General features: G+C 41.4%; 1 protein-coding gene across 3 annotated transcripts in view; it reads left to right on the top strand.

Annotated features, from left to right (window-relative positions):
- LETM1 (leucine zipper and EF-hand containing transmembrane protein 1) overlaps positions 1-21,420 on the top strand; it is a 251,235-nt gene extending 229,815 nt beyond the window's left edge. For all 3 annotated transcript variants that reach the window (XM_033950993.1, XM_033951002.1, XM_033950987.1), the window contains exon 14: positions 21,081-21,420. In XM_033950993.1, coding sequence (XP_033806884.1) covers positions 21,081-21,215 — 135 coding nt within the window. In that variant the 3' untranslated portion in view covers positions 21,216-21,420. The remainder of the gene's footprint in view (positions 1-21,080) is intronic.
- Positions 21,421-21,648: the final 228 nt, after the last annotated feature.

The following is a 21,648-nucleotide window of genomic DNA, read 5'->3' on the forward strand; positions in this document are numbered from 1 at the left end:
GGGTTAATGGAGTGGGCAGACTTTATGGGCTATGGCCCTTTTCTGCCCTCATCTTCTATGTTTCTATGTTAATCTTTCCAGTTTATTTTTGTTGCGGTTCAATCTGATACCTTTCAAATTAGGGTATGTAAGAATTTTTCTTCATCTTCACTACTTCTTTTGCTTTTACAAGTCTCTTATGGTTTCAGTGTCCTTCCTTTTTCTTATTTCATATAGGGAAACAGGTTATTTGAACTTTCTCTGAGAGGTGAAAGCACTTAGTATTTTGCTTTTTAAAGCTGCTTTTCAGTTGGTTAGTCTTATAGTTAATAATTGTCTGTAATTCCAGCCTAACTGGATTATTGAGGCTTGAGCTTTCAAAGGCAAGAGTCCACTTTTTAATATGAAAGTATGAATATTTGTTCAAAAATGACATCAAGAAATTTATAAACTTACTCTTTACCACTCACAAAGTTTTTGGGTTATTTTAAGTGTATAATACAGAATGCAAGCCTCCAAGTGCATGCAACTTTACAGAATTATATGACAGATATAGATGTAAAAGCCTGTTTCTGCATCTAATCAGCTTACATACACAAATACTTTTGAAAATTACTCTATCATTGTTTTTGGTATAAACCAGTGGTTCTCAAACAGTGTTTTGCATGCATCAAGGAGGCATGTTGTGGGGCTGGCACACAGAGCTGCGCTTTTTTCTGCTTATAATGCCTCTCCCTTCTCTCCTTTCCCCCTTCCCTCTTGCCCTTCCCCCAAGTCCAGCACCTCTCCCTCATCCTTTCTCAGTGCCAATAGTCCACCAAACCTGGGTTCTTGGCCAGCACCAGGTGTAGTGATGTGCATGTCCTGTCCCTTACTTGTATAGGATTTGAAACCTACACATGTAGGGATCAACATTCACTTGTCTAGGCCTCAGTATTTTGTTATTCCTGTTACATGTGCATGCCTGCCTGGTCTAGATGTTGGTCCCTACTAGCACTTACACATGTGTTCCTACAAGTATTTTAGAACAGGTGCTTGAATGGCAGAAACTGTTCTAAAATACTACCAGAATCATATACATCCTTACCTTGATTATCATTTCCAACCTACAAGATTTTTCTGGAATAAGGACCCACATATTTAGATGAAAGGCATGACATCCTGTCAGAAGATATCTACCGGGGGTCCTGTTACTCAAAAGAGCAATTACATTACATTAGTGATTTCTATTCCACCATTACCTTGCGGTTCAAGGCGGATTACATAAGAATTGTTATGATATTAAAAAATACATAAGGAATAGTCTGAACATTTTCTAATTTGCTAAGGAATAGATAGTATTGCAGGTGAAGCTTGGGACAGATCTGGTTGTGTTATATTGGTTTTTTGTATATTTTGAAGAGTAGGGTTTTTGTTTCTTTTTTGAAAGTTTTGTAGTCTGTGGTCAAAATCAGTAGATTGGTGAGTTGTCTGTCCAGTTTCGCTGCTCTGGTGACCACTAAGTCTTGATCTACTTACATCAACATTGAATATAAGAACATTCAATGACCCCAGGTCCTGTACCAGATGCTGGGAATGCATTAATATTGAGGAGCTAAATTCTCATTGTCAAACACCAACAGAAATCATGGCAGTAGAGGTTAATACTTATACAATTTATACAAAACACAGCAATAAAGATAATTTCAGGCTCAAAAAAATTTGACCATGTTACACCTTTACTGCAAAAAGCTCACTGGTTGCCAATAACATATAGGATTACATATAAAATAGCTCTTCTAGTCTTCAAGACAATACAGACCAACACACCGGCATTTATAGATAGGCTTCTGATTCCACATAACTCATCGAGAGTTCTTAGACCATCTTTACAATTTACCCTTAACGTTCCTTCCTTGAAAATTATCGGAACACGCAGTGCTTCTATCTTTTCTGTAACAGCTCCGATGACTTGGAATTCTCTTCCTTTATATATAAGACTTGAACAAGATTTGCAGAAATTTAAGAGTAGCTTAAAGTGCCTTCTTTTTAAAGAAGCCTTTAACTGAAAATATAACGATTTCTGCCATCTCCAGAACAAGATTTCCAATAGCTCTCATATTCGACCCCACTTCTGCCAGCAATCCTCTTCTTCTACCCTCCTAATGTACTTCCCTTATATGTACTTTTTGTTCAAAAAATTGTATTTCCTCCCCTCTTTCCTATTGTTTCCCGTGGTTTTAAAAAGCAATTACCCATGTAGGTCTGATCAAAGTATTATGTATAAGTGATTTCTCTAAAATCATATTTTTATTTTTTGTACAACGCTTTGTAATTTGGAAAAGCGTTCAATCAAATAATATGAATAAACTTGAAATAAACTTAATTGTGCTTCCTCCATCTGATGATTTTGAAAAATTCCACTTCTTTGATATTAGTATCTAAGGGACAATGATAGCAAGTATTGGTCAAAATACAAAAAGTGTCAGCATCTGTCCTACTGAGATGTCCTGTTGATGCTGAGAAGAGGAAAATACTAGTAGCAGCAGAGCAAGCTGATCACCCTCCAAAGGAGTTTTTTGGGGGGGGGGGTATTGTTATAGTTCCCAAGAGTCCAGGCCACTGCCATTGATAAGCTTCTCTTGATCAAGATATTATTCTTATCCTATTGCGCTTGGGATTTGGCATCAAGCTTTTTTTTTTTTAGCAGGACCCAACTAAGACGACTTAAGAGCAATTGACCACAGTCTTGCTAACACCAGTGCATTGACATAGACAGTGATGCAGGCAGAAGTACAGTCAATCCTGGATTCTGTCAAGGGACCTGGCAGCATCACATTGGTATTGATGTACACTGAATTGTTCTTAATCTTCAATGCATTTGAAGAAGCAACTTTTTCTATGCAATTGGTTCTTAATCTAGCTGAAGATTGGGGTTTTTTCTGGGCTTCAAGATAATAAGTATGAACCAGAAGATTGAACCCAGAAGCATGGGTCAGTGAACTTAGAGACAGAACCAGAAGCATGAGTCAGTGAAGCAGCCTAACAGTCCATAGTGTATAGGTACACTACCCTCTTGGTTTTAATTTTCATTTGAATTTGTTCTACAGATAGTTGAGCATCTAATGACTTCTGTCTTACCCTTTTCTTATGGTTTCAGTTTCGTCCCCCCAATACTTAGAATCCCTGTCTTCTGTCTTACCCTTTTCTTATGGTTTCAGTTTCGTCCCCCCAATACTTAGAATCCCTGTCTTTTTCTTATTTCATATAGGGAAACAGGTTATTTGAACTATCTCAAAGAGGACAATTCCACTAGTCTTCTTTCAGATCTCTCTCCTCCATACAAAAGGAAGCAGTCTGTTCCTGAACACTATTCCTTTTCTGACTTTGTAAAGAAATGGTAGAAGCCATTCCATTTCAGTTGGAAAGGAGAGTCCAGAGCAAATTTATTGGATAGCAAGAATGACGAATTGGAGGATAGGCTATAGGAGTATCTGTCCAAAATTTCTTGATATCGATAATATGGTTGATCACACTTTTTGTACCTGGAAACTTAAGATGGCGAAGAGAGTTAGATCCTGCTTCCATCAAAAACATTTTACCCTCCTTGTCCAATCCATCATCCTCTCCAGATTGGACTATTGCAACTCTATCTACTTAAGCCTAACTAAGAAAAACCTCCACAGACTCCAACGGATTCAGAATGCCGCGGCCAAGCTCATCTTCGCTAAAAGTAAATTTGACCATGTCTCCCCACTCCTGGCCAAGCTCCGCTGGCTTCCGATAATTGCCAGGGTCCACTATAAATGCGCCTGTTTAACTTTCAAAATCCTATATGGTATCCTCCCTCCCTTTATCCCTCTTCCTTGGAATTCCTCAAACCCTAATACCACCAGATCCTCCCACAAATTAAAACTATCCTTCCCCTCGCTAAAAGGCATTTCCCACACAGGAAAGCTAGGGACCTCCCTCCACTTCAAAATCACTGAGCTCTGGAACAACCTAACCTGCCCTCTTCGGAACTTGAGCTCTCTCCAAGTTTTCCGCAAACATCTGAAAACCTGGCTTTTCTAAAAAATGTAAGTCTCCCTCCAACTTAGGAATCAAGGAAACTCTTATATCTTGGCATCCCAAGTCCTCTAAATTTTCTTCTACCTCTAACCCTTGAACTTCTACCTCTAACCCTCTGTTGTAGTTCTTTCCTATTTCTCCTACTGTAAACTGCGTCGAGCTCTACGAACGTGGAGATGATGCGGTATACAAACCTAAGGATTAGATTAGATTAGGACTACTTGTCCTTCGCCAGTCCTCCTGGCTATTCTTACTCTTTCAACAATCGAGCAGGCAGAAATGGTGGCAGCCTAGCCATAATTTTCAAATCTTCCCTCACTATATGTTTTGAATCATCAGTATCCAATTCCTCCATTGAAACCATTCAGTGTAAGATCAACACTAACCCTTCCATTGATCTTTTGCTTTTATATAACCTCCACCTCTTAACTGCAAATTCTATAGCTCAACTGCAAAGCATTGCTTTTGACTTTTCCACACTCTCTCGGTTTTCTATTGTCCTTGGCGACTTTAATATTTACTTTGAGGATTCCAACAGTACCAACACTTGTGATTTAATAACTCATATGTGTGATAGTAATCTAACCCCTCTAACTCTAGGTCCTACACATATAAAGGGTCACAACCTTGACATGATTTTTGTTTCCCCATCTCAGCATTCTAATTTCTCAACACCCACTTCATGCCAAGTTCCATGGTCTGATCATTTTTTTCCCTTCTTTATTGATTTTTGTTACTAAAAGATAACAAAATACAGGAAAATAAACAATGTCATACATAAAACAAATCTAATCAGGCAAAAATGAACATCAATTCCAGTCCACATTAATAGAGCCTAATACAAGTACACTTTTAGTTATATAATGAGAAACAAATTAAAACAAAATAGGGTATTTCTGGTAGGCAAAATAGGCCTCAATCAAATGTCACTTTTTATCTTCAACCAAATTAGTATCTGAAACTTTCTACACAGGTTTATCTTTCAAGAAATTTTCCAACTGTAATGAATCTACAAAAATAAATTTTTCATTCCCATATGTTACAAGGCACTTGCAAGGAAATTTTAGGAAAAATGTAGCTCCCATAGCCAAAACTTGAGGTTTAAGTTGTAGAAATTGCCTTCTCCTAAACTGTGTCTGTCTGGACACATACGGAAAAATATTCAATTGTTGTCCACAAAACAGTGCTTTCTTATTTACAAAATATAATTTAAGAATTTGTTGTTTTTTCATCTCAGATTTAAAAGTTACCAATAATGTAGCACGTTTAGTTATCAAATCTTTAGAAGATTTCAGAAATTGGGAGATGTTCAAGCTCTCTGGTGAGACCAGCCTATCATTTTCCCCTTCTTCCCTTATTTTTTTGGAACTCCTAGGAATATAGTATAAATTATCTGGAACAAAGGAATTCATCCGAGGGTATTGTAAAATATCCTTCAGGTACATTCTTAGGAGTTCCAATGGTGCGAAATAGTGTGTAATAGGGAAGTTGAGGAATCTAAGATTCCTTTATCTCATTAGGTTCTCCTTTTTCTCCATTTATATATGAAGCAAGGTACTATCCTTAATATTAGCAATAGCTGTTTGTTGTAAAGCATTAGTTGTACCTTCCAGTTTTTCTACTCTATTTTCCAAAGACTTTATCTGAGATTGTTGGTCATTAACTTTAACAGTTATATCTGAGGAAAATTGACATAAATTAGATACAGTAGCCTGTAATGAGGACTCAATCCTATTGACCACCAGCCAGACATCATTCAAAGTAATTACTTTATCTTTAGGAAAGACTTCCTTATGAAATATCGGTACCATTTGAACCGGAGTCAAAGGCTGTGCTCCCAAGGACTTAGAGCCCTCTTGAGATAAATCCATAATATCAGTTGGATGAGGAATTTGTAAGAGAGAATATGATGATTCCCCAATCTTAGGGGAAATCTACTAAATTCCCAGAGGAATTAAATATTGATTGAGGAGGTGACAGTTCCCCAGAGGAGAGAGACACAGTTTGAGATGATATGATTACCTTGTCTTCCATCAATGGTGGAGATAGGAGTTGAAGATGTCTGTCCATTGGTCCTGAGGTCAGCTGAGATGGTACAATTTTATCTTTCCTCTTCCCCATAGTGAAGAACAACGATAAGCCCCTGGTCTCTACTCCTCATGGCTCCGAAGGGGCTCATAAGGGGCGTGTCCTACCCCTTTGGCCATGCCCCTTCGGACACGCGGGCTGCGGCTCACAGCTGGTTAAATACTCTCCACCCGGTAAGCTTAGATAGCTGCGGGGAAGCCTGCCCGACCTTCCACTGCTCCAGTAGTGGCTCCAATCTCTCACAGCTGGTTAAATACTCTCCACCAGATAAGCTTACGTGGCTGCGGGGAAGCCTGCCCGATCTCCCACTGCTCCAGTAGCAGTTCCAGTCTAATCATTTTTTAATCTCTACCTTCTGTCATCTCAACCCAGTCTCTAACACTCCCTTACCGGAAAAAAAAATCTTATTTAGAGATTTTAATAATCTCAATAATGCTACCATATCCTCCACATTTAAACTTAACACAGATAAGCTTATAGCTGCATCAAATCCAAATTTGAGACGAAGCCTGTCGTTCCCTTTTCGATGAAATAGTCCCAATCTATGTTCGTACAATCTCAACAAAAAGCAAAAGAACCCTTGGTTCAACTATGAATTAACCTTTCTCAAACGTCAGTTGCGCTCCTTAGAATGCAAATAGCATTCTAATCCAACTAAGTCCAACCTACATAAATATGAAGAACATTCACATTCCTATAAAGCCACCTTAAATGCTACAAAAAAGAAATATTACTCCAAATGCATAAACAAAGCTAAGAATTCAGCTGCCTTATTTGCAATCTTAAAAAAAACCTCACACAATTCAAGCATACTCAACCTATCTCATCTGATAACTCCCCTTCAGCCCAAAACCTTGCAGATTTTTCCAAGAAAAAATCAATATCATCCAAAATGATCTGCTGCAGCAAAATACTCCCGTATGTCAAGAAGAAGAATTAAGAGACACTTCTTTTTGCTCTACGTGTGCGCACTTTACCTTCTCTCAAAGATGTTCAACGTACAATCCAATCTCTCAACTCTAAAGGAGGTAAATCCAAGAGTATTCCTTCATTTATTCTTAAACAGTTCTTTTCTATATTTGGTCCATATATTCACAAATTCATTTGTAGTAGTTTGCAAAATTCAACTCTACCTAATACTTGGAAACATTCTACTATCTTTCTGATCTTAAAAAATCAGAAAGGGAGCAATTCAGAATGCTCCAATTACAGACCCATTGCAAATTTACCATTTCTAATTAAACTAACAGAAAAAAATTGTATTTAATCAACTATCTGATTTCATCACTAAAACAAAAATTCTCCATCCAAATCAAACAGGATTTCGTCAGCACCATTCTACAGAGCACTCTTTGTTAGGCTTAACAACCTCTGTACAATATTTCCTAGACCAACATAAATCTGTTATTCTGATCTCACTAGATCTTGCAGCTGCCTTTGATACTGTTGATCATCATCTTCTGCTCAAAAGACTAGCCTTAATTGGCTTTGCCGAGCAAGTCTTGATTTGGTTTCATTCCTATTTCACTGATCATTCTTCCACAGTTATTTTTAATAACAGCTCTTCAAACAACTACCCAAATAACTCTGGAATTCCTTAAGGCTCCATACTCTCTCCGTTGTTGTTCAATATCTACATGGCTCCTTTATTAACAATGTGTCAATCGATTGGTTTTACAGCATATGCGTACGCAGACGACTTCCAAATCATACATTCTGTCAATCCATCTAATAGCAATGACCTCTGCTATAAAATTGAAACTTGACCGTATTTATTAATGATTGGTTGAAAACAAATATGTTATCTCTTAGTGTTCCTAAAACCAATAGTCTCTTTTTTTCATGGAAAGATAACATTCAAATTAGAGAGTTGCGCGGGGACAGAAATCCCACCCGTCCCCGTGAGGAATCCCACCCGTCCCCGCGAGGAATCCCCTCTGTCCCCACCCATCCCTATAAACTTCAGAAATAGTTATTTCATTTAATTATGCTACTGAATTAAAGGCTATTGTAGAGACCCATTTACAAATAAGCAAAGAGACTTTATTAATTTGGAAATATTAATTGGGAAGAATACATACTTTGTAAATGGGTTTCTACCACAGCCTCTAATGTAAATATAAAATATAAATACTCAGCTGATGAGAACCCCCAAGCTGTCAGCTGAGGACTTCCTTTGCAGTTGGCCGGAGGTCCCTTTTGCCAAGCTTGGCAGGCAGCAGTAGCGTCCCTGAGTCACAGATGCTGGCACCTCAGTGGCTCATGGATGCTGCCAGTGACTGCTGTGCTTGGTGGAGGGGAGTTCTGGCCGTCTCTAGAGGAGGTCCTCTGCTGGCGGTGCTTGGGGATACCCACCAGACACAGCAAGGGTCAGCAAGTACTTCAACACTGTAGAAATAAAACCAGAAATGCATTTCCTTTTCTTTTGAACACAATACAAAGACATCTGCTATATACATTTCCCAAAGCTAACATATTTTAATCAATAAATTCCGTTTTTTACCTTTGTTGTCTGGAGACTTATTTTTCCATAAAGTTGGTCCCAGTTTCTTTTTTCCACTTTCCCATCTTCTGTAAATTCTTCTGTTGCTGTCCATTGGTTCCTCCTACCATGGTCCAGCATTTATCCCTTTCTCATCTTTCGTGCCTGCCCACCAGCCCCATGCCCAACATTTCTTCTTCTATCACCCCTCTCCAGCACCATGCCACATCTCTTCCTCCATTCCCTTCACCACTATGTCCAACATTCCTCCCTCTTGCATCCATTTCAATCTGTCCCACTGTTCCCTTTCCACCACAATATTTTTCCCTCTCATCTGTACCTCACTCCCTCCCTATGACCAAAAATTCTCCTTTCTTCCATTCCCGTGCACACAACCATCTCTTTCCCTCTCTTCCTCCATCCTCTTTCCCAAGTTCATGCCTTAGATATGTGACTACTTGTGCCTCATCTTGGGTGATCTATGTCATCGTCTGTCCATGCCACAAGATATACGTGGGCCGTACTAGCAGACAGATTAAGATCCGCCTTGCTAAGCACAAAAGCAGGATTAATACTTATGTAATGTAATGTAATTTATTTCTTATATACCGCTAAACTCCATTAGGATTCTAAGCGGTTTACAGAAAATAGACAATAGTGTGCATTAAAATTATAAGTAATATAGGTTTACAGAGAAATATACATTAAAGGATACAATAAAAATAAGATAAATAAATAAAGAATAGGTACTTAGAAATTCCCATACTGTCCCGAAGGCTCACAATCTAACTGAAGTACCTGGAAAAATAACAATTAGTTGAGTAATAAAAGTAAGAAATAGAAATAGAAGAAAAAATACTTATGCCTTGACATCCCCAATGGTGAGTCGCTGTACTGAATACCAACATGGATTCGCTGACCTTAGATAGTTGGTGATCGAACAGATCCACAATAGCTTCCAAGGAGATAAAATGGCTCGCATACAATTGCATGAGCAGTTTTGGATCTTTAAACTGCAGGCAGTTAAACCATTGGGGTTGAGTGACATGATCAAGTGGAACTCTCTTATCTGAGCTTTTCTTACCATTTATCTGCTTTTGGGTGAACTTTGTAACCGCTGCTTTTTTTTTTTTTATCTCTGTTCATTGCCGATGATGCCAAACTATGTAACATTGTGAGTAACGGCAGTGTGTCCGACAGCATGACGCAAGACCTGCTTTTATTGGAACTTTGGTCCTCGACCTGGCAGCTTAGCTTCAACGCTAACAAATGCAAGGTCATGCACCTTGGCAACAATAATTCGTGCAGAACGTACACATTAAATGGTGAAACCTTAGCAAGGACTACAGCAGAACGAGATTTGGGGGTAATCATCAGTGAAGACATGAAAACGGCCAATCAAGTGGAGAAGGCTTCATCCAGGGCTAGGCAAATGCTGGGTTGTATCTGGAGAAGCTTTGTTAATCGGAAGCCCGACGTCCTAATGCCTTTGTACAGAACCATGGTGAGGCCTCATCTGGAGTACTGCGTACAATTCTGGAGGCCACATTACCGTAAAGATGTGCTGAGAGTCGAGTCGGTACAACGAATGGCCACAAGATGGTCTTGGGGCTCAAAGATCTATCATACGAAGAAAGGCTGAACGAATTACGGCTATACTCTCTCGAAGAACATAGGGAGAGAAGAGACATGATTGAGACGTTTAAGTATGTCACTGGTCGTATCAAGGTAGAAGATGATATTTTCCTTCTTAAAGGACCCTCGGCCACAAGAGGACACCCGCTGAAAATAAAGGGCAGGAAGTTTCATGGCGACACCAGGAAATACTTCTTCACCGAAAGAGTGGTTGACAGCTGGAATAAGCTCCCAATACAGGTGATTGAGGCCAGCAGCGTGCCCGATTTTAAGAACAGATGGGATGCTCATGTCAGATCTCTATAAGGGAAAGGTCATCAGAGAGCGATTATCTAGGGGGGTGGGTCAATGGAGTGGGCAGACTCGATGGGCCTCGGCCTTTTTCTGCCGTCACTTTCTATGTTTCTATGTTCTGTTTTGCTTAAATTGGTGTATCAGCTGTTTCCTGTCTTCTGGCATCATGGAGTGAGAATGAAAGAAAGGCTCGGTTTTACTCTGGCTCCTTCCCCTTTTTGCCTAGCCAACTCGTAGATTTTCGACCCATGGTGGCTTTTTCGCTGGGGTCCAGTTCCTGAAGAAGGGGCCTCCTGCCTGCACTGCCCCAGCACATATAGCCAACCGGAAGTCTTCCTCGATGTCAGCGTTGACGTCAGAGGGAGGGAGGGCTTTGCTTAAGCCCTCCTTCCGACGTCAGCGCTGACATCGGGGAAAACTTCCGGTCGGCTGTGTGCTGCGGCAGAGCAGGTAAGAGAAAGAAGATGAGTCTCGCGGCTCGAGTTGCTTCGAACCCCGCAGGATCCCCGGAACCCTAGGGGGCGTCCCCAAGGGGGAACCTGCGGGATCCCCGCGGGTCCCGCGGGATTCCCGTTGCCTGCCGTTCCCGTGCAGCTCTCTAATTCAAATTACATCTCCAATATGTATTAATAACATTCCAATCAAATCTGTCGACATGGTTAAAATCTTAGGTGTAATTATAGACGGTGTCAGGTCAAAAGCGCACTGGGATAAAGGCGCGCCCAGACAATTGAGCGCAGTGCGCGCCGCTCTAAATTACTGTTTTTAGTGCTCCGACGGGGGTGTGTGGGGGGAGAACCCCCCCCCCACTTTACTTAATAGACATTGCGCCGCGTTGTGGGGGGTGTGGGGGGTTGTAACCCCCCACATTTTACTGAAAACTTCACTTTTTCCCTGTTTTTAGGGAAAAAGTTCAGTTTACAGTAAAATGTGGAGGGTTACAACCCCCCAAACCCCCCATAACGCCGGCGCGAGGTCTATTAAGTAAACTGGGGGGGATTCCCCAACAAAAACCCCCGTCGGAGCCCCTAAAAACGGTAATTTAGAGCGGCGTGGCGGCGCGCGCTTTTGTCTTTCGCGCCGTTGTCTATGAACCATTATAGACAGCCGACTCAACTTTCGATTACAAATAGGTACTGTGGTAAGAAGTTGCTTTTACAGACTTAGAATGATCAGATCTCTGGTGAAAATCCTGGAACCATCATCAATTAATATTTTAATTCATTTACTTATCTCGAAAATAGATTATTGTAACTCCTTTGTAGCAGGGAATCTGTCAGAAAGACATTAGGGCCCGGATTCTTTGTAGGACGGCCCAGGAGAGGCGTCCTATACAGAATCGGGCCTACACTAAACCCCGATTCTGTAACCGGCGTCCATGTTACAGACGCCAGTTACAGAATCTGGTTTGAGTAGACGCGGCCGCTATACTTATCGCGGCAAGGGATCTCTCTGCCGCTATAAATATAGCGGCCACGGCCGCCTGTCCGATTGCTGGCAGGAGGGTGCCCAAACCCTCCTGCCGGAAGATGCTCCCCCCAGGCGCCTGGGCCTATCAGGCCTTAGGCTTAGTGGAGATGGGCAGACCCGCTATGCCTAAGGCCTGATTGGTCCAGGCTTCTAGAGCCTGGGGCAATCAGGCCTTAGGCTTCGCGGGAAGGGGCGGGCCCGGCTAATTTTGACGAGGCGGGCCTGCCGGCTGGACGGCCAAGACCTGTCTGGCCAACAATTAAAGGTTAGTTTGGTGGGGGGGAGGTTTGGGGGCTGTTAGCGCGGGGGGGCTGTTAGCGCGGGGGGGGGGCGCGTCTTCTGGCAGGAGGGATTGGACACCCTCCTGCCTGTGATCGGTAATGTTGGAGGGGGGGGGCATCTTCCGGCAGGAAGGTTTGGGCACCCTCCTGCCGGCAATCGGACAGGCGGCTGCTATACTTATAGCGGCAGAGAGATCCCTTGCCACGATAAGTATAGCAGGTGCGTCTACTTACAATGTAGACCAGCATTTTGCTGGCCTATATTGTAAGCGTCTCTTCCTCTACTAGGGAGACGCGTAGGGCCGCCTAGGTTCGCCTAAGGCCCTTAGGCGAGCTTAGGCGTCTTTCGGGCCTCCCTAGGCTCCCGGAGGCGCCTTCAATATAGGCGGCCTGCCTGGGGAGCATTGGTTTTTGTGTTTTTTTTTTTAGTTCAATTTTTATTAGCATTTTGTCATAGAAATACAAGCATAGGCCTCATATACATAAGAAGTTTTCACAGATTGTAAGTACAGGCGGTCCATGACATGTCATCAAAAACAGAACAAAGAATAATAACATAACCTAATAAACAAGCTTATCAGCCGTGTGTACAGGTCTGAGGTAAACACGCAAGTATAAAAAACGTGCATCCTGATTGGCTGATTAGACAGCTGTAGGACACCTACAGCTGCCTAAAATCTGGACGCACTTTGTAGAATCGGGGCCTAGGTGCCTACAGTTAATACAAAATACTGCCATCAAAGTGATTACAAACACTGGAAAATACGAACACGTTACCCCTCTTTTAAAATAAAGCCCACTGGCTTCCAGTCCAATACAGGACAACTTATAAGATTGCCCTCTTAATATTCAAAACCAAAGAACTGGATTTCCTCGATAAAAATCTTATACCTTATGAATCTAATAGAGCCTTAAGATCCTCTGGACAACATCTGCTCTGGGTTCTTTCTTTAAAAATAATAAATACCTGTAGAACAACAATATTCTCAGTTACCGCACCTACACTCTGGACTTATCTTTGGGCAGAGCAAAATTTAGACAAATAATTTTTTTTTTAAAATTATTTATTTATTTATTGAAATTTTACATAATTCACAAAAATATTCCTCTTGTACAAGTAAAACAGAAAAGAAACAAATTAAACAAACTCACATTTACTGCTGTCAGGAAAAATTCATTCTTTCTTAGACCACTAACTCAGGAGAGGGAGGAGATGAATATATTGAAGAGATAACAAACATAAGCCTTTCAAGATTATAGTTAATACTTAACAGTCTTTAACCCCCTCTTTTCTTCCTACTCTTAAACATTCCGGGTAGCAAGATTCTTTAAATCTAAAAAGGTGCGTAGCTGTTCTGGTGCATAGTAGACATATTTAACACCTTGATATTCAATCAAACATTTGCATGGATATGCTAATAAGAATGTCGCTCCAAGGGTCAAAGTCTCTACTCTCATTGCTAAGAATAATTTTCTTCGCTCCTGCGTTGTTCTCGTGACGTCTGGAAAAATCCATACTTTCTTTCCCAGAAACATTTGTTGAGTATTTCGGAAATATAAACGCATAATTGCATTCATATCTTGTTCAAAGACAAAAGATATGAACATTGTGGCCCTCTCTGTGGATTCGGAAAGAGTGGTTTCTAATAGTTCAGTGACATTTAGAGCGTCTATAGTCAAACGTTCCTCTGCACCTGGGTCGGTTCCTTCAATTTTCTTTTTCGGCAAATAATAAATTCTATTAAGTGGAGGTATATGTTCAGGGAAAAACTTTAATACTTCAATTAAATATCTTTTCCACATGTCAATAGGTGTAACCCCCAAGGCCTTCGGAAAGTTCAACAGACGCAAATTCAATCTTCGGTTGTAATTTTCTACTTGTTCAATTTTTTTACTCAAAATTGTTCTTTCCTTTATCAAATTATTAGTTATAGCTTGAATATTTACCACATTGTCCTTAACTTCTTTTATCTCCATTGAAAATTCACCTTTAGCTTTCTCCAAGGATTTCCCCAAAGCGTCCGCGGTACTTACAAGGGTTGTCAATTCACATGAAGATCTGGCTACCTGGTTGTTTAACCTCTCGAGAGAGTCCCAAATCTTCTCGAGGGTAATCGCCTCCGACTTAGCTGGTCCAGAGCCAGTAACAATACTGGCTCTCACTTCTCCCTGCTCTCCTCCTATTCTCGCGAGTCCGAGCCCCTGATATGAGGTCTCCCCAGCGTTCACTTCTGCGGAGGAAGCCTCCATTCGGGCCGCGAGTTGAGCAGGGTGCGGGGGCAGTGTAGGCTCCGGAGGGGAGAGAGAAACCTCCTGCCCGAAATCTCCAGCCGCTCTTCCGGCCGGAGAAAGCCCAAGTCTGCCTCCCAGAGTATCGGGGCCAAAAGAAGCTGCGGCAAAGTCCAGGATGGAACGTTGAACGAGGGTAGACGTCCGGGCCACAGAGGGCTCAGCACGGACGCTACCCTTCCGTTTTGAGTGAGGCATCACAAGGTAGGAGAAAGAAAATTTCCTGGACCACTGGTGTGATCGCAGGCTTCACGCTGCCGCCATCTTAACTCCTCCGTCATTGCCCCAATTTAGACAAATTTAAAGGAGCTTTAAAAAGCTTCCTATTCACTGATGCCTTCGGCTAATCATACTACTATTCTTTTTTCATTGATCCCCTTAGTCCTTTTATATCTTCTCATATATGTTCTCTTTTCTGTATTTAATGTAGTTCTTCCCCCTTTCCTTTTTGTTCTTAGTACATTTACTTTGTGTTTTGTTTGAGTAAATTTTGTTTGTTTATTGTTTTTAATTTTGTTCTTACCCCATTTTATTGTTTGTATTAAAGAAAGCCTCTCTTTGCATGTGTACGGAGAGCTCCCAGATTTGAGAAGCAGCAACTGCCTTATCAGTCAGTAGTGGTATGGTTTATTAAAACTTATTATACCACATATATCACTAGTGGATCTAAGCAGTATACAAACTAAAACATAAAACTTATTTCCAGTACAATAGGTGTGTCATTCTGGACAAGTGGATTATCTCTCCATGGCTATGAGCCATATGCAGAAGGAATCCACTCCAGATATTTTCAGTGACCCTCCTACTTCACTGGGAGCTCTACTGCCACCTGCAGTTTTTCCCTTCTGCACACAAGCTGGAAGGAGTGTTTCTATTCTGCTTTCTCTTTTTCTTATTTTATTCATTGTTTTAAGTTCTCATAGCTTACTACCTTCCGTGTAAGCCTGCGTATAGAAGAAACAGACTAAGGTCTGCAGCTGACAGGCCGATCCCTGGGTACCTGTTAGCTCCCCTGCACAAGAACTTTGGAGCTCAGGGCCATCCCTGTATGCCGTCCTTCACCTACTGCTTAACAGGGGTCAGTAGGAGGCTCAGCGATATCTCGAAGGGTGGCGGCTGCATTATCCTAGGACAAGCAAGCAGCATATTCTTACATATGGGTGACGTCATCCATGGAGCCCGGTATGGACAGTTTGAAAAGCGAACTGTCACTCTAAGTTGAAAACTTTGTGACTGCCCACACCGTGCATGTGCGAGTGCCTTCCTGCCCGATGCCAGCCTGAGCCCCTCAGTTTTTCATTTTCCATGAAGCAAAGAAGTTTGTTTTCACTGAGCTCTCTAAACTGGTGAGACTGGACTCATTTGGAGCACTGGTCTTGACCTAGGGGCCGCCACGTGAGCTGACTGCTGAGCAGGATGGACCACTGGTATGATCCAGCAGCGGCAATTCTTATGTTCTTAATTCAATTTTATTTTTGACAGGTTTTCAAAAAAAAAAAAAAAGAAAGTAAAGTTACAGAGCTTTTCCATCAAAGACCTTTTCCATTCATGGCGACGGCTTGTGCAGTGGTAGTTATGGTTTTTTTGTTGCTGGCCTTTTTCAGAGGATGGCAGCTTTCTTCTGTTACACCTCTTTAAATTACGCCTTTAAAATAATTTCTTTTTTCTGCGCCCTTTTTTTCTGTCAAGAACAGTTCTTTGGCGAGCATGTACAGTGCCAAGTCTTCGCAGCCTTTGGCATCGAAAACATCAACATTGGCAATGGGGGACATTCTGGAATTGGGGAAGCCAGCTAAGAGGCCATCCGCTTCCCAACAAGAGTCACAAGCCTCTGCAGCATTAAATCCCTCAATGCAGACCAAACAACAACGCCACTGCTTTCTAGCTTTGCAGGTTGTCTGTGCATTCTCATCGAGGTCATCCATACCAAGACAACCTGCTGCATCGATGGTGCTGGCTGTTGAACCTTCAGGTGCATACTTCAGGTCTCTACAGCATCGAGTCAAATCGATGCAGACCACACATCAATGCTGTCGCTCCCCAGCTTCGCAGGTTGTCTCTCCTTAATGGTGTGCATAGAGTTTGACCATTCCGAGACAACCTGATGCACTGTTGTTACTGGCTGTTGAGCTTATAGTACTGGTATACATATCGAGTCAGTCAATGCAAACCACACAATACCATCGCTCCTCCTTCATAGTATGCATCGAGTTCGACCAGTCTGGGACAACCTGCTGCACCGATGGTACCGGTTGTGGAGCCTTTAGTACTGGTGCATACTTCAAGATGATGAAGGTCTTACCAGCATCGAATCTTCATGCAGACCATGCATTAATGCCATTACGTTCCAGCTTCACAGGTTGACTTTCCTATTCGGTATGTATCCTTATTGAAATAATCCACTCTGAGTCAACCTGTTGCACCGAGGGTATTGCCTGTTTAGCCATTAGTGCCGGTGCATACTTCAAGGTGCCATAGGTCGCAACAGCATCCAGTTATTTGATACAGATCACTCAATGACACCACTGTTTCTTCAGTTTTCTATGTGCATCGAGACAACCTTCTTCATCGATGGTACCAGATATTCGCTTACTGATACCAATATATGTTTCAGGACAAGCCTACATGAGTCCTACAGAAGTAAGTTTGGTATCCAATGCTGAGACTAGCATACATCCCCTTGGTACCGGCCTGCTGCAGTTTTTACCACGAGACCTCTTAAGTACTGGGGTTAGCTATCCATCAGAGCTTCCACTCATAGACTTTTCTGGGCACTTTCCATCGACCAGACATCGATCTTATATCGAACTGGTTCTTCTCATCAACACACACTTCTCCATTGCATCATTTCTCATGTGTTTAAGTGAATAAGAGATACTCATCGATCCTCATCGTCTTCATCGGATCGATACCAAGATCATCCTATTTTTACTCTCAAAGACTGGACTTTTTAACTTTCTTTCAGTCTTTGCTTTGGCTTTACCTATGTCTGACTCTTCCAGAATTCCTTTAGAACTGTCTTTACAAGGAATTGCTTCCCATCACCAGATCTTCTTGAATAGATCTTTTCTTTCCTGGATATATGATGAGCTCAGCACAGTTCTGCTTTAAGTTTAAAGCTCTTACTGACTCACTTGCTAGGTTCCTAGAAGATAAGGGAATTGAGGGGTACAGATAGGAGTAGAGGTAGGTTATAGGAATATTCAGGGACCACTGCAAAGGTGATAGGCCTGATGGGCCGCCGCGGGAGCGGACCGCTGGGCGGATGGACCTCTGGTCTGACCCAGCGGAGGCAACTTCTTATGTTCTTTTTGCATAACAGGCAGATTGCTGTCTGTGGATCCACATACGTTCTTGCAGGGAAACACCTATGGCTCAGTGGTTAAAGGCACTGTTTCTCTGTTCCAAAGGTCATGGGTTCAAATGTACAGAACCTCTAGTACCTTAATAACTTTGTCGCCGTTATAAAAAATTGATGCTGACAAACAAGGATTTTTTCCTTTTTCTCTAAAATATCTCATAAGGAAATTATGTCTCTAACCAGTATAGTTCAGCATTATATTTCAAGTCTTAAGTGCCATATAATTACCTTTAGCACCAACCATCTGGATACCTGTCTATTAATTTCTCACAAAAACATTCACTAACAAGAAAGGATGTCCAAATACTATATATCCAAAAACAACATCCAGTGTTATTCAGCACTACCTACAGTACCTAAAGAAAAAGGAAGTGTGGGAAGTTTTTTGGAACCCCTATTATAAACTGAGGTCTTTAATCCTTTTTCTTTAGGTACTGTAGGTAGTGCTGAATAACATTGGATGTTGTTTTTGGATATATATTAATTTCTCACTTCATGAAGGGCCTCTTGAAGTCAAAGCCTCCAATCCAACCTCTTCCAGTTGTTTCAAACCTACAGGTAATCTTCACATGTTGAAGTCCCTATTTGAAGAACTTCTGACTTCATCTCTACAGCACAATACTTAGACAGTAGTCTTCTCCCTCTGAATCCCTTCTGTGCACCGATTCAGTGAAATCCAATTTCTAACACATGATCCACGTTACTCATCATTTCTCAAGATAAGAGTTCTTCTCACTCATCTCAACTTCCTACTAGAGGTATCCTCGAATGTTCATCTTAGTCACTCTGTAGAGATACCGAACTTCTTCTCCAGACCATACTATCTTTCTGGGAGAACTGTACTTCACTTATTAGACTGTAAACCTGCCTTGGCTTGCTGCCTACATTGAACTACAAAACTACAACTTGTCTATTACTGTCCTTTAATCTCAACAGACTAGAAACTTTGCTGACCGAGAAATCAATCTCTCCATAGTCAACTAACTGCTTATCATGCTCGGGCTAGGCTGCCACTGGACAACACTGCTCCAGCATATGAAATAACAGCAGTGGCAGCCTTAGTAGTTAATCATTTCTCTTCCATTGTACACATTTATGATTCAGAATCTTAAATCTTTACTCCATATTTTCACATCCCATTTCTGTCTGGAGACCAAATCCAGACAGGGTAGTCGGTTCAGCCAAACCATTCTATAAAAAAATAAATAAATAAAAATTAATTATTCTCTATTTAGTTAAACATAGTAACATAGTAGATGATGGCAGATAAAGACCCGAATGGTCCATCCAGTCTGCCCAACCTGATTCAATTTAAATTTTTTAATTTTTTTTCTTCTTAGCTATTTCTGGGCAAGAATCCAAAGCTTTACCCGGTACTGTGCTTGGGTTCCAACTGCCGAAATCTCTGTTAAGACTTACTCCAGCCCATCTATACCCTCCCAGCCATTGAAGCCCTCCCCAGCCCATCCTCCACCAAACGGCCATATACAGACACAAACCGTTCAAGTCTGCCCAGTACTGGCCTTAGTTCAATATTTAATCTTATTTTTTGATTCTAGACTCTTTGTGTTCATCCCACGCTTCTTTGAACTCAGTCACAGTTTTACTCTCCACCACCTCTCTCGGGAGCGCATTCCAGGCATCCACCACCCTCTCCGTAAAGTAGAATTTCCTAACATTGTTCTTGAATCTACCACCCCTCAACCTCAAATTATGTCCTCTGGTTTTACCATTTTCCTTTCTCTGAAAAAGATTTTGTTCTACGTTAATACCCTTCAAGTATTTGAACGTCTGAATCATATCTCCCCTGTCTCTAGTTTCCTCTAGGGTATACATATTCAGGGCTTCCAGTCTCTCCTCATACGTCTTCTGGCGCAAGCCTCCTATCATTTTCGTCGCCCTCCTCTGGACCGCCTCAAGTCTTCTTACGTCCTTCGCCAGATACGGTCTCCAAAATTGAACACAATATTCCAAGTGGGGCCTTACCAATGACCTGTACAGGGGCATCAACACCTTCTTCCTTCTACTGACTACGCCTCTCTTTATACAGCCCAGCATCCTTCTGGCAGCAGCCACTGCCTTGTCACACTGTTTTTTCACCTTTAGATCTTCAGACACTATCACCCCAAGGTCCCTCTCCCCGTCCGTGCATATCAGCTTCTCTCCTCCCAGCATATATGGTTCCTTCCTATTATTAATCCCCAAATGCATTACTCTGCATTTCTTTGCATTGAATTTTAGTTGCCCTCCATCCCACTCACAATAGCTAGGGAGTACCATCTATGAGAATATGCTGCCTGCATGTCATAGGATAAAGCACAGTTAAACTTACCTGTAACATGTGTTATCCACAGACAGCAGGCCGATATTCTCACAACCCTCCCACCTCCCCTAGTTGGCTTCTTAGCTTGTTTACTGAACTAATGGTCCTGCTAGCAGGCATGGGGATAGGGGAGGGCAGGCACTCACGCATGCGTGGTATGGGCAGTCTTGAAACTTCTAGAAAGTTAAAGTGACCGTACACTTTTGCACTGTCTGTACTGGGCTCTGTGGATGATGTCACCAATCTGTGAGAATATCTGCCTGGATCCCTGGATAGCACCTGTTACAGGTAAGTAACTGTGCTATTTCTGAGGACAGCAGGATAGCCCTCACAAAATACACCTACTTACCCTAGCAGTCAGCTCTTATTAATAGCAATATGCAGAATGAGTTGGGGGTCAACATGACCACAGTGATTTGTCCCACTCCCACACATGCTCTCAAGGGTTTCTAGTCTAGCATACACACAGGAGGGGAAGGGGGTAAGGCCTATAAATAATCATGGACTCTTGTGCCCCATGCTGATTGCCACTACTTGACAAGAGGATACTGTGGAGGTACAGAAGGAGAGGGAGTGACCTTTTTTCTTTGACTCTTATTTACTGATGATGTGACCCCATTTGAGGCCCCAGCCCAAGTTTGAGAACCACTGTATTTCAGTTAGCAGTTTTGTTTTACTTTTTTCTGAAATTGTTATAAATTTCAAATAATTAACTTGGTGGTTCAGGTTTCTAGTATAGCATGAAATGTTTATAGAGCAGGCCAAACATGATTCAAATATAACATTTTTAGCTTCAAGTAGAAAACTTATTCTGCTGTTTCTCTACAGGTTTTAGATCTGATTGATAAAGAAGACATCAACATCTCCACTAAACATGTTGCTGAGATCATGAATTTGCTACAAAAAGAAGAAATACTAGTAGAAAAAGCTAAAGAAAAAGCTGTAAAAGAACAAGCAGTTTAAGATTAGGATTAAGCTACAAAGTATGGAGTTTGGTTATTTAGAACCAAAATAGCTTCTGTATTCTTTTCCTATATTCATGTATTCGTGTTCAGTGGCACTATTTTAATGGAAAAAGGATACTGCTTTTGAGATTATATTTTATTGGCAAATCAGATTTAATGTATATTTACAATTATGGAATGAAATAAAGACATCAATTATCAGATTAAGTAGTTTACCATCATTCCATAAAAATGAATTTGTAAAAAAAATTTGTTTAAATTGAGATACCCTTTTTTCCTTTCTTGTGGAAACATGTAATTCTTGTACAATCTTACTTTATTCTGGGACCAGTGGGTTATTTTTGTCTACCCACCAGGACTTTGTAGGAAGCCTCAAACTTCAGAGACAGGAAGTTCTGGATCCGGCAGTGGTCTGACAATTCGTTTTCTGA

The sequence above is a fragment of the Geotrypetes seraphini genome, chromosome 1 (assembly GCF_902459505.1).
Source record: "Geotrypetes seraphini chromosome 1, aGeoSer1.1, whole genome shotgun sequence".
NCBI lineage: Eukaryota > Metazoa > Chordata > Amphibia > Gymnophiona > Dermophiidae > Geotrypetes > Geotrypetes seraphini.